General features: G+C 39.5%; 1 protein-coding gene across 1 annotated transcript; it reads right to left on the bottom strand.

The window, feature by feature from the left end:
* Positions 1-914: 914 nt before the first annotated feature.
* On the bottom strand, positions 915-12,167 carry LOC124118152 (N66 matrix protein-like). Its single transcript, XM_046480256.2, has 2 exons — positions 10,810-12,167; positions 915-3,355 (listed from the first exon to the last, which is right to left on the bottom strand). Exons 1-2 carry the CDS (start codon positions 10,862-10,864, stop codon positions 2,502-2,504), a joined length of 909 nt encoding a protein of 302 aa, XP_046336212.2. The 5' UTR covers positions 10,865-12,167; the 3' UTR covers positions 915-2,501.
* Positions 12,168-13,420: the final 1,253 nt, after the last annotated feature.

The following is a 13,420-nucleotide window of genomic DNA, read 5'->3' as shown; positions in this document are numbered from 1 at the left end:
CGTTTAAATGTCAGACCACACCACCGTAAATGTATCAGGCAGAACAGATTGGATGATTCATTATTGATATTCTAATATTCAAGCAATCACAGTTGGACACCAGAAACAGGCTTCACGCTTTGTACCAGTATGGGGAAACGAACCCGGGTCTTCGGCTTGACAAGTAACGCTGTACCCACTTGTCTACCTCACCACTTCCAAGTAGAATAAAATAAAGACTGATTGGCATTAGTTGACTGAGTCATACTGTTCCCTATTATCAGATCAATGTGTTTACTAACAAACTGTTTACAACACAATACCTCACTGGCGTTGATCAAACGGAACCGCTTAATTTTGTTAATGGTTCTGTAGATCATTGCTCTATTATATGCATGAACTTGAAACTAGACGGACTAATGATTAGTCTTAAAGGTTGTCAGTGACAAACAGTTTGAAGTTATCAAAACAAACAAATTTATTGACAAAACTGTTTTGAGTTCAATGACCGGTGGTAGACGAAGGAGGGCAGTTGAAAAGACCTCGGGCTTCTGCAAATGATAATGCCTTGAAAAAGAGCGTTACCCTTATATCAATATGACATTTGGTTATCTCGGGCAAGTGAAAATACCACTTCATCTGAAATTGAACTGAGCCAAACTTTGGATGATTTTGAAACTTTACAAAATCTAAAACCATCGACCTCAAAAGATAATGATCGTTTTGCATGTGGTACTTCAGCAGACCCAGTTAAAATCAGGATCAGTATAAAGTAGGGTTTTAACATTTTGACAGAATGAACAACACGCACAAATGGAAACTTGTATGTTCATTAACCTACATGTCCGTACCACTTGATTTTTGGTAACTTTGGCGGAAGAATTAAACCATTGGCCACAGACTTTCTACGTAGAAAGAACTTGGCGTTACAGCACTTTATCAGCATATAAATGTACTCCACGTAATCGAAATAGCGACCATCCGCACGGGCTGTTGATCATACAGAACACTGGCGTCAAAGATTATATTTATTCAAGTGTAGTATTTCATGAATAACATGCTCAAAAGTGACGGTGACTCTACGGTTGATACATTGCTGATGCACGGTTAACGGGTCACTTTTTTCTTCTTTTTTTTATTGTTCCCAGAGTTGGAGAGTTAACGGGTCACTTACTCACGCATTCAGTTGTACAAGCCTACTGTATATGAGTATAAAAAGGGGACACAGTTTATGGATAATATTCTTCTTTATTCAATTGTTGTATTTTTCAGTTATCCATAAATTGTGTCCACTCTGTCTTCCGTCAACTTCTAAGAAATGTCTATCAAACAAGTCATGCATATGGATGTAGGGTAGTACAGTAGACTTCCGCTCTCCACACGTGAAAGAGCAACTTTAATGACATTTGGGTAAGCATAGCTTCGAAATAAAGGAAGTATATACAATGACACCTCGGTAACTCGAAATGCTGGGGCCGTCGGAAATGTATCGAGTTATCCGTAGATCGAGACAAAACGATTGCCGATATAAAAAAAAAGTGCCGAAAAAGATTCTGCTGGGACTATAAAGTTATCGCCATAAACGACATATCGAGTTATACGAGTTCGAGTTAATGGGTATTCACTGTAAATAAACCCACGAGACTTCAGAACTGAGCTTCAGAAATGATGGCTGACTTTGGCACGAACGTTTTGTCTCATCTACAAACATATACGAACAATTATCGAACAATTATCAGCACATCCTTACATGCTTCCCAGATATACGTCTGGGAAAACGTCAAGAAGAGAGCATTACATATTTCCATGTTAAATATTTGAAATCGTAACCTGTATTTATTTTCTGACGGAACACATTTGCTTCTGTTCACCAGATGACATTCTAAAAATGCAGAAACTAAAAATCTGTCATATTATGACATCTTATGTAACAGCCATGGGACGAGTTATTCTTTCAATTACTTACGCTGCTTCTTTTCACCATATGTGTCTCAGTTCGTGTCATCATCTCGAGAAACATATTTCCTGTGAGGTGGTAGAGGGTTAGCAGTCACAATACGATCTCTTCCTACGGGTATCCATTCACTGCTGGATGAACAGAGGCCAATTCGTTAAGACGCTCGGCTAAGGAGTCACCACATGTAACTTGTGCTTCAATGTTGAGCAAAACCGAAGCACCAGAAAATCTCGGGAGTTTAGCTGCCGAAGACTGTCACCCATCAATCAACCCCAGCGGCTTAACGTCGCTTCATTTGTGATCCGTGCGTTGTCACCGGACCACGTGCACATACCAGCAGGTGTCATTGGTATGTAAGATATTTCTCAAAATGGAATCAATTTCACATGTAGATATGTCCATGGAAGTAGAAAATATGAAAATAAATAAGAGTCGGTGCTTAACTTTTTTCTAGGTATATCCGTAACCATGTACCAGGCTGCTGTACAATACAAAACAATAAAAGTCAACACTAAAACGACATTTATACGGCCATGAAGGCCCAGTGTGTATTTTACTTTGACGGTTATGTTTGTGTTTTCATCCAGATACTCCCGTCTGTAATAGACCCTCCTCCTCCAGCGCCATACAACCGACACGTCGAGACACTGTCCAGGTGGGAGAAGTAAACACAATCAAACAGGTAGACGCACAGGTGTGTACAGGTGTGTCTAGTAGTGTTGGTGAATTCGTGTTTCAGACTGACGTCAGTCGTCGTGGTGAAGACCGGAGAAAAACCTATGTTCACATCCGAGCAGTTTGTATGGAACGACATTATCCATGACTGAAAATCACAGCTGTTACTATCGCCATTGCAGCTGATAGCATCACCGTTGTCGTTGGTACCATTAACGTTGCCATTGGTACCATTAACGTTGCCATTGGTACCATTAACGTTGCCATTGGTACCATTAACGTTGTCGTTGGTACCATTAACGTTGCCATTGGTACCATTCACGTTGCCATTATTACCGTTGTCGTTGGTACTATTAACGTTGCCGTTGGTACCATTAACGTTCCCATTGGTACCATTACCGTTGCCATTGTTACTGTTGCCGCTATTACCGTTACCGTTGCCATTGTTACTATTGCCGTTGCCATTATTACCGTTACCGTTGCCGTTATTACCATTATCGTTGCCATTATTACCATTACTGTTGCCGTTATTACCGTTGCCATTGTTACCATTACCGTTGCCGTTATTACCGTTACCGTTACCATTGCCGTTGCCATTGTTACTATTGCCGTTGCCGTTATTACCATTACCGTTGCCATTATTACCGTTACCGTTACCATTGTTACCATTGCCGTTGCCATTATTACCATTACCGTTGCCATTGTTCCCATTTCCGTTGCCGTTATTACCCTTCACATCAGACACTGAAAATAAAAAAAACTTATATTTAACACATATTTAAAACCAGCCATCTAGCCAACGAATAAGTATCACATATTTGAATAAGCCTCTCGCTACGACAGACCGAACATAGGTGTCTTAAGATACAATTAATTGTTCAGGATATTACTGGGACATATTGTGGGCTCAGGTTTTACAACAAAAATATACTCTTCAAAAAAAGGAACGCACAGGTAGTATGTAGTACATTGAACCTGACTACACTAAAAAACAGTATATAAATTCGATAAATGTTACTGGAAAATGTTGGTGGCCTGATTTTCGACAAACGGTGCTTCAAAACGCAGCCACTGTCGATTTGCAATGTCTTAAACGGCATTGTTTTCACACATTGTTTTCAAAAATGTCATGGAGGAAAACAGTAAAGCAAAATGCACGTGCAAGTTATGGCATTCGTAACTCGTGGTAGTGGCTATAAAAAGGCCAGCATAAGTCATAATTTGTCATTCAATTGTCAACATTTTTCAAGTTCGAAAATGCCGAGACTCAGCCTAGCTAATCGGAACATCGCCACAGGACGTATCCAAAGAGGGGAATCGCAATCTTCTGTTGCACGCCACTTCAACGTCCACCACAGCGATACACACAGTTCAGTTCCACTGCAGACCGTCCGACAACCGGCCGACCAAGCGTTACCACCCCTGCACAGGATCGCTACATTCGACTGTTCCACCTACGGCATCGCAATGCCACAGCTACAGCGACTGCGGGACTCATCCCTTGTTTGAGGAGGATATCGGACCAGACTGTCAGGAACCATCTTCGCGAAGCTGGAATCTGACCCAGAAGACCAGTTATTGTACCTGTTTTGCAACAGATCCATCTATAACGATGCTTGCGTTGGTGCCATACCTTACAGCCTTGGAATTTGAGAAACTGGAGACGAGTCTGGTTTAGCGATGAATCACGATTTCTTCTCCACCGGCGAGCTGGAAGACAACGTGTTTACCGTCGTCGAAATAAGCGTTTTGCCCCACATTGTATACGTGAATTCGACGATTTCGGTGGCGGTAGTGTCATGGTGTGTGTGTGTGTGTGTGTGTGTGTGTGTGTGTGTAGGGGGGGCGGCATATCCTACACCACGAGATCTGACTTGTTTTTCTGGGAAATTTGACAGCAAATCGCAACATGTATCAAATTCTTTAACCTCGCCTTCTTCCAATCATTGACCGCCAGAGGGAGCTGAGTCAACAAGGCAACGTTCCACCGCACACACCTCGTGTCACGTTAGACTACCTTCATAATCAATATCAACGTCTTGCCATGGCAGTCGAGATCTCAAGATCTCAACCCAATCGAACACCTCTCGGATGAACTCGATCGACGTGTACGTCAACGTCAGAACACGCCGCAGACACTCCCACAACTGGCAACGGCGTTACAAGCAGAATGGCGCAGAATTCCGCAGGACAGAATTCGTACACTTATCCAGTTAGTGCCGAGGAGTTCAGCGCAAACTTGTGGCCTTTTGTGACAGAACAATTAACAGTTTTCAATGCCTTTGTACAACGACAACCTGTAACTATCGAGCTCCAAAATTTCATGTTTGTATCTATGATATAAAATTAAATATATCGACTTTATTAGGTGCAATATATTTACTAAAAATCTACCTGTGCGTTTCTTTTTTTTTTTGGAAGAGTGTATATCCACTAGACGTGATGGATATCATGACCCGTGAAGATCCGGGGTAAGATAGGTCTTCAGCAACCCATGCTTGCCGTAAAAGGCCACTATGCTTGTCGTAAGAGGCGACAAACGAGATCGGGCGATCAGCCTCGCTGACTTGGCTTATGCATGTCATCGTATCCCAATTGCTTTGATCGATGCTCACGGTATCAATCACTGGATTGTCTGGTTTAGACTCGATTATTAACAGACCGCCGTCATACAGCTGGAATATTGCTGAGTGCGGCGATAAACAACAACCAAACAAACAAACATGAAAACGGTTGTGTTACGGTTCCCAAAATTGTTTGACTCCTCGATTAAAAGGACAAAATATTTCATGGACGATCCCTGAGAAATCAAATGAAAGGTAAATGCATATAGCATATAAAACATCTGTAAGAGGACACAGGAAAAACAAAGCTAAGAATATATGTGTCCTTTTGATATGCAAAGGCGCAAAAAATATCCTACACAGGGCATGGGAAATACGAAACTATAACTAGGTCAGAGGACACAATCAATTATGTAAAATCTGCATATGATATATATGAAAAATGGACACCCACTTGACATAAAGGCCGGCCATACGTAGATGACAAAAGGTCATCCATTTTAATAAGAAATGCAAGGTCATATGCTTGTTTGTTTATTTGTTGTTTAACGCCGCACTCAGCAATATTCCAGTCTGTAAATAATCGAGGCTGGACCAGACAATCCAGTGATTGATATCATGACTAACGATCCACGCAAATGGGATACAATGGTATGCATCAACCAAGTCAGCGAGCCTGACCACTCGATCCCGTTAGTCGCCTCTTACGACAAGCATAGTGGCCTTTTACGGCAAGCATGGGTTGCTGAAGACCTATTCTACCCCGGATCTTCACGGGTCAGGTCATATGCACATGATGTAGTTCAAATGTAGTTGTCAAATATTGTCTATTAGGGATGCAAGACCAAGTGTAAATGAAATCAGGTCATCTAATGAGTCAGAAATACAAGGCCAAATGTAGATGACAAAAGGTCACCTGTTGGACTTAAGGAGAACAAGGTCATACGTAGATGATAAAACGTCATCTATTGGGAATATTATACAAGGTCATACGTAGATGATAAAACGTCATCTACTGGGAATATTATACAAGGTCATACGTAGATGATAAAACGTCATCTACTGGGAATATTATACAAGGTCATACGTAGATGATAAAACGTCATCTATTTGGAATATGATACAAGGTCATACGTAGATGATAAAACGTCATCTATTGGGGATATGATACAAGGTCATACGTAGATGATAAAACGTCATCTATTGGGAATATGATACAAGGTCATACGTAGATGATAAAACGTCATCTATTTGGAATATGATACAAGGTCATACGTAGATGATAAAACGTCATCTATTTGGAATATCATACAAGGTCATACGTAGATGATAAAACGTCATCTATTGGGAATATTATACAAGGTCATACGTAGATGATAAAACGTCATATATTGGGGATATGATACAAGGCCATACATAGATGATAAAACGTCATCTACTGGGAATATTATACAAGGTCATACGTAGATGATAAAACGTCATCTATTTGGAATATGATACAAGGTCATACGTAGATGATAAAACGTCATCTATTGGGGAAATTCTACAAGGTCATACGTTGATGATAAAACGTCATCTATCGGGAATATGATACAAAGTCATACGTAGATGATAAAACGTCATCTACTGGGAATATTATACAAGGTCATACGTAGATGATAAAACGTCATCTACTGGGAATAATATAAAAGGTCATACGTAGATGATAAAACGTCATCTACTGGGAATATTATACAAGGTCATACGTAGATGATAAAACGTCATCTATTGGGAATATGATACAAGGTCATACGTAGATGATAAAACGTCATCTATTGGGAATAATATACAAGGTCATACGTAGATGATAAAACGTCATCTACTGGGAATATTATACAAGGTCATACGTAGATGATAAAACGTCATCTACTGGGAATAATATACAAGGTCATACGTAGATGATAAAACGTCATCTATTGGGAATATTATACAAGGTCATACGTAGATGATAAAACGTCATCTATTGGGAATATGATACAAGGTCATACGTAGATGATAAAACGTCATCTATTAGGAATATGATACAAGGTCATACGTAGATGATAAAACGTCATCTATTGGGAATTTGATACACGGTCATACGTAGATGATAAAACGTCATCTACTGGGAATATTATACAAGGTCATACGTAGATGATAAAACGTCATCTATTGGGGAAATTCTACAAGGTCATACGTTGATGATAAAACGTCATCTATTGGGGAAATTCTACAAGGTCATACGTTGATGATAAAACGTCATCTATTGGGGAAATTCTACAAGGTCATACGTTGATGATAAAACGTCATCTATTGGGGAAATTCTACAAGGTCATACGTTGATGATAAAACGACATCTATTGGGAATATGATACAAGGTCATACGTAGATGATAAAACGTCATCTATTTGGAATATGATACAAGGTCATACGTAGATGATAAAACGTCATCTATTGGGGATATGATACAAGGTCATACGTAGATGATAAAACGTCATCTATTGGGAATATGATACAAGGTCATACGTAGATGATAAAACGTCATCTATTTGGAATATGATACAAGGTCATACGTAGATGATAAAACGTCATCTATTTGGAATATCATACAAGGTCATACGTAGATGATAAAACGTCATCTATTGGGAATATTATACAAGGTCATACGTAGATGATAAAACGTCATCTATTGGGGAAATTCTACAAGGTCATACGTTGATGATAAAACGTCATCTATTGGGGAAATTCTACAAGGTCATACGTTGATGATAAAACGTCATCTATTGGGGAAATTCTACAAGGTCATACGTAGATGATAAAACGTCATCTATTGGGGAAATTCTACAAGGTCATACGTTGATGATAAAACGTCATCTATTGGGGAAATTCTACAAGGTCATACGTAGATGATAAAACGTCATCTATTGGGGAAATTCTACAAGGTCATACGTTGATGATAAAACGACATCTATTGGGAATATGATACAAGGTCATACGTAGATGATAAAACGTCATCTATTTGGAATATGATACAAGGTCATACGTAGATGATAAAACGTCATCTATTGGGGATATGATACAAGGTCATACGTAGATGATAAAACGTCATCTATTGGGAATATGATACAAGGTCATACGTAGATGATAAAACGTCATCTATTTGGAATATGATACAAGGTCATACGTAGATGATAAAACGTCATCTATTTGGAATATCATACAAGGTCATACGTAGATGATAAAACGTCATCTATTGGGAATATTATACAAGGTCATACGTAGATGATAAAACGTCATATATTGGGGATATGATACAAGGTCATACATAGATGATAAAACGTCATCTACTGGGAATATTATACAAGGTCATACGTAGATGATAAAACGTCATCTATTTGGAATATGATACAAGGTCATACGTAGATGATAAAACGTCATCTATTGGGGAAATTCTACAAGGTCATACGTTGATGATAAAACGTCATCTATCGGGAATATGATACAAAGTCATACGTAGATGATAAAACGTCATCTACTGGGAATATTATACAAGGTCATACGTAGATGATAAAACGTCATCTACTGGGAATAATATAAAAGGTCATACGTAGATGATAAAACGTCATCTACTGGGAATATTATACAAGGTCATACGTAGATGATAAAACGTCATCTATTGGGAATATGATACAAGGTCATACGTAGATGATAAAACGTCATCTATTGGGGAAATTCTACAAGGTCATACGTTGATGATAAAACGTCATCTATTGGGGACATTCTACAAGGTCATACGTAGATGATAAAACGTCATCTATTGGGGAAATTATACAAGGTCATACGTAGATGATAAAACGTCATCTATTGGGGAAATTCTACAAGGTCATACGTAGATGATAAAACGTCATCTATTGGGAATATGATACAAGGTCATACGTAGATGATAAAACGTCATCTACTGGGAATATTATACAAGGTCATACGTAGATGATAAAACGTCATCTATTGGGGAAATTCTACAAGGTCATACGTTGATGATAAAACGTCATCTATTGGGGAAATTCTACAAGGTCATACGTAGATGATAAAACGTCATCTATTGGGGAAATTCTACAAGGTCATACGTTGATGATAAAACGTCATCTATTGGGGAAATTCTACAAGGTCATACGTAGATGATAAAACGTCATCAATTGGGGAAATTCTACAAGGTCATACGTTGATGATAAAACGACATCTATTGGGAATATGATACAAGGTCATACGTAGATGATAAAACGTCATCTACTGGGAATATTATACAAGGTCATACGTAGATGATAAAACGTCATCTATTGGGAATAATATACAAGGTCATACGTAGATGATAAAACGTCATCTACTGGGAATATTATACAAGGTCATACGTAGATGATAAAACGTCATCTACTGGGAATAATATACAAGGTTATACGTAGATGATAAAACGTCATCTATTGGGAATATTATACAAGGTCATACGTAGATGATAAAACGTCATCTATTGGGAATATGATACAAGGTCATACGTAGATGATAAAACGTCATCTATTAGGAATATGATACAAGGTCATACGTAGATGATAAAACGTCATCTATTGGGAATTTGATACACGGTCATACGTAGATGATAAAACGTCATCTACTGGGAATATTATACAAGGTCATACGTAGATGATAAAACGTCATCTATTGGGGAAATTCTACAAGGTCATACGTTGATGATAAAACGTCATCTATTGGGGAAATTCTACAAGGTCATACGTAGATGATAAAACGTCATCTATTGGGGAAATTCTACAAGGTCATACGTTGATGATAAAACGTCATCTATTGGGGAAATTCTACAAGGTCATACGTAGATGATAAAACGTCATCTATTGGGGAAATTCTACAAGGTCATACGTTGATGATAAAACGACATCTATTGGGAATATGATACAAGGTCATACGTAGATGATAAAACGTCATCTACTGGGAATATTATACAAGGTCATACGTAGATGATAAACGTCATCTATTGGGAATAATATACAAGGTCATACGTAGATGATAAAACGTCATCTACTGGGAATATTATACAAGGTCATACGTAGATGATAAAACGTCATCTACTGGGAATAATATACAAGGTCATACGTAGATGATAAAACGTCATCTATTGGGAATATTATACAAGGTCATACGTAGATGATAAAACGTCATCTATTGGGAATATGATACAAGGTCATACGTAGATGATAAAACGTCATCTATTAGGAATATGATACAAGGTCATACGTAGATGATAAAACGTCATCTATTGGGAATTTGATACAAGGTCATACGTAGATGATAAAACGTCATCTATTGGGGAAATTCGACAAGGTCATACGTTGATGATAAAACGTCATCTTTTAGGGAATATAATACAAGGTCATACGTAGATGATAAAATGTCATCTACTGGGAAAATTATACAAGGTCATACGTAGATGATAAAAGGTCATCCATTTGGCACTAGGCCATATGAAGACCATAAAAAATTATATGTGTATGTTGCTATTATTGACATGGTTCAACGTCATACACAAACAGTCAGATATAGAACACCGTTTACCTCTTAGGGTGACAACTATCACGGCGACACCGACCAGGAGATGTAGGTAACCCATGACTTGTCTGTCGGTTCTTCACGGTCTTCTTCACTAAAGTAATTCTTCACAGAGTTGCTATGTCATTCCTCGTCAGTTCGAAAGTTCCATTTCACAATAGAGCCAAAACAACTTACCAGCGTCAGATCATATGATGTTTGGATAGAACGCCAGTGTGAATCTTCGACGGGGTCTCGTGTGGATGTAAGCACATTTGTACTTGGCTCCTGTCAACTGGTGGATCAAATACACACCACAGGTGCTGTTTTCACCGATGTACGGTTTAAGAATTCCAGTGTTCTAGTCTTAAAGTTATCATGGATCACAAAACTAGTTTTGTTATTCAAATCAGGCTCAGGCGGTAAATACCTTTTTTAGTTTTGTCCACAAATCAGAACTGCATTCTACATGTTTATGTGAGTGTATCCCACAAGTTTGTATCTAACAGGGAGGTTCCATATAACACACTGGTCCAGTCTTTCACACAGAGGTTACCTTTACAACACGGGCGCTTCGTAAATAACACACTGGGCTCGCCTTTAACACTGATGTTTCGTAAACAACAGATGGGTAATCTTTAACACGAAGAGTCCGTATATCACACAGGGTCCGCCTTAACTACAAAGAGTCTTGTTCTATATATAATTTACATCGGATGCGTCTCTAAAACATAAATTCTGTACATTAACCTATAGAACTACCTTCAACACAATGATTTTCATATTCAACAGACTGAGTCCGTCTTTGAGGCAATGATTCTGTATGAACACACCGGGCCTTTCAACAGAGTTTCCGTATACGAAACACCGGGCCTTTCAACACAGAGTTTCGTATACGACACACCGGGCCTTTCAACACAGAGTTTCCGTATACGACACACCGGGCCTTTCAACACAGAGTTTTCGTATACGACACACCGGGCCTTTCAACACAGAGTTTTCGTATACGACACACCGGGCCTTTCAACACAGAGTTTCCGTATACGACACACCGGGCCTTTCAACACAGAATTTCCGTATACGACACACCGGGCTTTTCAACACAGAGATTCCGTATAGGACACACCGGGCCTTTCAACACAGAGTTTCCGTATACGACACACCGGGCCTTTCAACACAGAGATTCCGTATACGACACACCGGGCCTTTCAAAACAGAGATTCCGTATACGACACACCGGGCCTTTCAACACAGAGATTCCGTATACAGAGTTTGCATATTGTCCCTACTGTTACCTCCCGCGTATCCATGCATGTTAGTACGGTGCACAGAGACCGACACAAGCTAGAGGACAATCAATCATCAGTGAAAAGGAACAGACACGGTAAGCCTTATATGTTGTTAGACTTATATTGTGGTTACCACCTTCCGGTTCCTGCTCATTGAACAATGCAACTTCTGTCTGACTTCAACAATGGCAAGATGTTTCTTGGCTGTCGCCTAGATAGCTCAAATCATATTGATTATGTTCATTTTAGCGTGTTGCATAAACGACGATGTTGCAGGTGCTTGCTTTTCAATTAAACTTAAAGGCAGATGACCTCTTTTTTAGTGTGACTGAGTTGGGCCTAACGCTCTTTATAAAATCGTTCAGTCATATTATTGCGCATCAGCTTAATGTGTGGGTGTTCATTTCACATGAAACCAACGGCGAAATCTGGGATTCGAAACTGGTTTGCTGGTTTGACTGAGGGAGTCTCCCTAATTTATGTACTTCCACAGCTACACGTGATCTCATACACACATTCTCTATGGTTTGGACGGACTGAATAGGACCTTTACCATTGGCCTGTAGGATGTTTCAAAGTGTATGCCACAGCCTCCACGATCTCGTGATTAGAGCGTCTGCTGTGAGAGGGTGTGCTTGCTTCACGTATTGTAAACATTGGAACTTTCTGTGTTTCATAAACGTCCTGGTGAAGTAGCCATCGCGCCTCCGTGGTGTAGTGGGTAGAACTTTGGCCTGGAGGGCGGTAGGTCGGCGATTTGAATCCCCGATAGCGCCATGACAAAAGGCGTTAGACGATGGTACTTGTTGTTACCCTGCCCGAAGCTTGGCATTAAGGGGATAAAACAAAGACTGGTCGGCTCGGAGTCAGTATAGGTAAAGTGAGGTAAAACTGTGGCATGGTATCTCAGTGGGTAAAACTGTGGCATTGTATCTCAGTAGGTAAAACTGTGGCATGGTATCTCAGTGGGTAAAACTGTGGCATGGTATCTCAGTAGGTAAAACTGTGGCATGGTATCTCAGTGGGTAAATCTGTGGCATGGTATCTCAGTGGGTAAAACTGTGGCATGGTATCTCAGTGGGTAAAACTGTGGCATGGTATCTCAGTGGGTAAAACTGTGGCATGGTATCTCAGTGGGTAAATTGTGGCATGGTATCTCAGTGGGTAAATTGTTGCATGGTATCTTAGTGGGTAAAACTGTAGCATGGTATCTCGGTGGGTCAAACTGTGGCATGGTATCTCAGTGGGTAAATTGTGGCATGGTATCTCAGTGGGTAAATTGTTGCATGATATATCAGTGGGTAAAATTGTGGCATGGTATCTCAGTGGGTAAAACTGTGGCATGGTAT

The sequence above is a fragment of the Haliotis rufescens genome, unplaced genomic scaffold (assembly GCF_023055435.1).
Source record: "Haliotis rufescens isolate VD_foot unplaced genomic scaffold, xgHalRufe1.0.p SCAF_132, whole genome shotgun sequence".
NCBI lineage: Eukaryota > Metazoa > Mollusca > Gastropoda > Lepetellida > Haliotidae > Haliotis > Haliotis rufescens.
Note: the sequence above shows the minus strand (reverse complement) of the source record. Positions and strands in the feature narration are given on the sequence as shown.